The sequence below is a fragment of the Heterodontus francisci genome, unplaced genomic scaffold (genome assembly GCF_036365525.1).
Source record: "Heterodontus francisci isolate sHetFra1 unplaced genomic scaffold, sHetFra1.hap1 HAP1_SCAFFOLD_58, whole genome shotgun sequence".
NCBI classification, from domain to species: domain Eukaryota; kingdom Metazoa; phylum Chordata; class Chondrichthyes; order Heterodontiformes; family Heterodontidae; genus Heterodontus; species Heterodontus francisci.
This window is the reverse complement of record NW_027142006.1, coordinates 5,331,545-5,332,684: the sequence shown is the minus strand read 5'-3', so window position 1 is coordinate 5,332,684 and position 1,140 is coordinate 5,331,545. Positions and strand designations below refer to the sequence as shown.

The 1,140-nt window shown below is 47.9% G+C and overlaps 1 protein-coding gene across 1 annotated transcript; it reads right to left on the bottom strand.

The window, feature by feature from the left end:
• Positions 1 to 224: 224 nt before the first annotated feature.
• Positions 225 to 563, bottom strand: LOC137365888 (histone H2A-like). The gene has a single exon (XM_068028132.1). The coding sequence runs from the start codon at positions 561 to 563 to the stop codon at positions 225 to 227; it is 339 nt and encodes a 112-aa protein (XP_067884233.1).
• Between the last annotated feature and the right edge of the window lie 577 nt (positions 564 to 1,140).

Genomic DNA, 1,140 nt, shown 5'->3' with positions numbered 1-1,140 from the left:
AGGGATCAGGGGGACAGTGAGAAGCCACTGAAATAGTTGCTTAAACATTTTAAATAGATCCTATTCTGTCCTGTTACTGACATGCTGGAATTAGACAGTAATCAGCCCTTTCACAGAGACTGTGGGTGGCTCTGAAAAGAGCCTTTGGGTTATTAGATGACATTTTGGCCGCTTTCCTTTTTCTGGTAGCTCTGAGCGCTGGTTTTCTTGGGCAGCAGCACGGCCTAGATATTAGGCAGCACCCCGCCCTGTGCGATGATCACTCCTCCCAGCAGCATGTTGAGCTCCTCGTCGTTGCGGACGGCCAGCTGCAGGTGTCTGGGGATGATGCGGGTCTTCTTGTTGTCCCGGGCCGCGTTACCGGCCAGCTCGAGGATTTCAGCGGTCAGATACTCGAGCACAGCAGCCAGATAGACCGGGGCTCCCGCACCCACACGCTCAGCATAGTTACCCTTTCTCAGGAGCCTGTGAACACGGCCCACCGGGAACTGCAGTCCAGCCCGGGAGGAGCGAGACTTGGCCTTGGACCGAGAGTTCCCGCTGGTCTTTCCTCTTCCAGACATTTCCACAATCTCACAAATACTTTCACAAATAATGGATAACTACCTCAGCATTAAGCATCCACATGGGGTAGACAGGATGGTCAAGCAGTCTGAAATGGTGCATTCAGATCACAACGCTCTCTGGAGGGGTTGGTTTAAATCCCACTTCTGACAAGTTGTGCTTTGACATGACTACAGGCATTTGGGAGCAGTGGTGAAAAACACAGAGCATGAAAGAATTTTGACAAGCAAAATCAAAACGAATTCAAAGATATTTCTTCAATACATGGGAGTAAGAGGCAACAGAGGAAAAAGTAGGGCCCATCAAAGAACTAAAAAGTAACCTATGTGTCAGGGTTGAAGATGTTGGTATGTTTGTTAATGAATACTTTACTGTCTTCACAAATGAGGGGGTGATGCAGACATTATAATTAAGGAGAAGGAGTGTGAAGCATTGGACATGATAAACTGAGGGGGAGAAGAAGTATAAATGGGATGAACATCCTTGAAAGTGGATAAATCATCAGGGCCGGATGAAATGTACCCCAGGCTGTTAAAAGAAGCCAGTGAGGAAATAGTGGAAGGTCTGACCATCAGT

Excerpts from the sequence above, each read along its gene's own strand:
- LOC137365888 (XM_068028132.1), bottom strand. The coding sequence starts at position 563 with ATGTCTGGAAGAGGAAAGACCAGCGGGAACTCTCGGTCCAAGGCCAAG.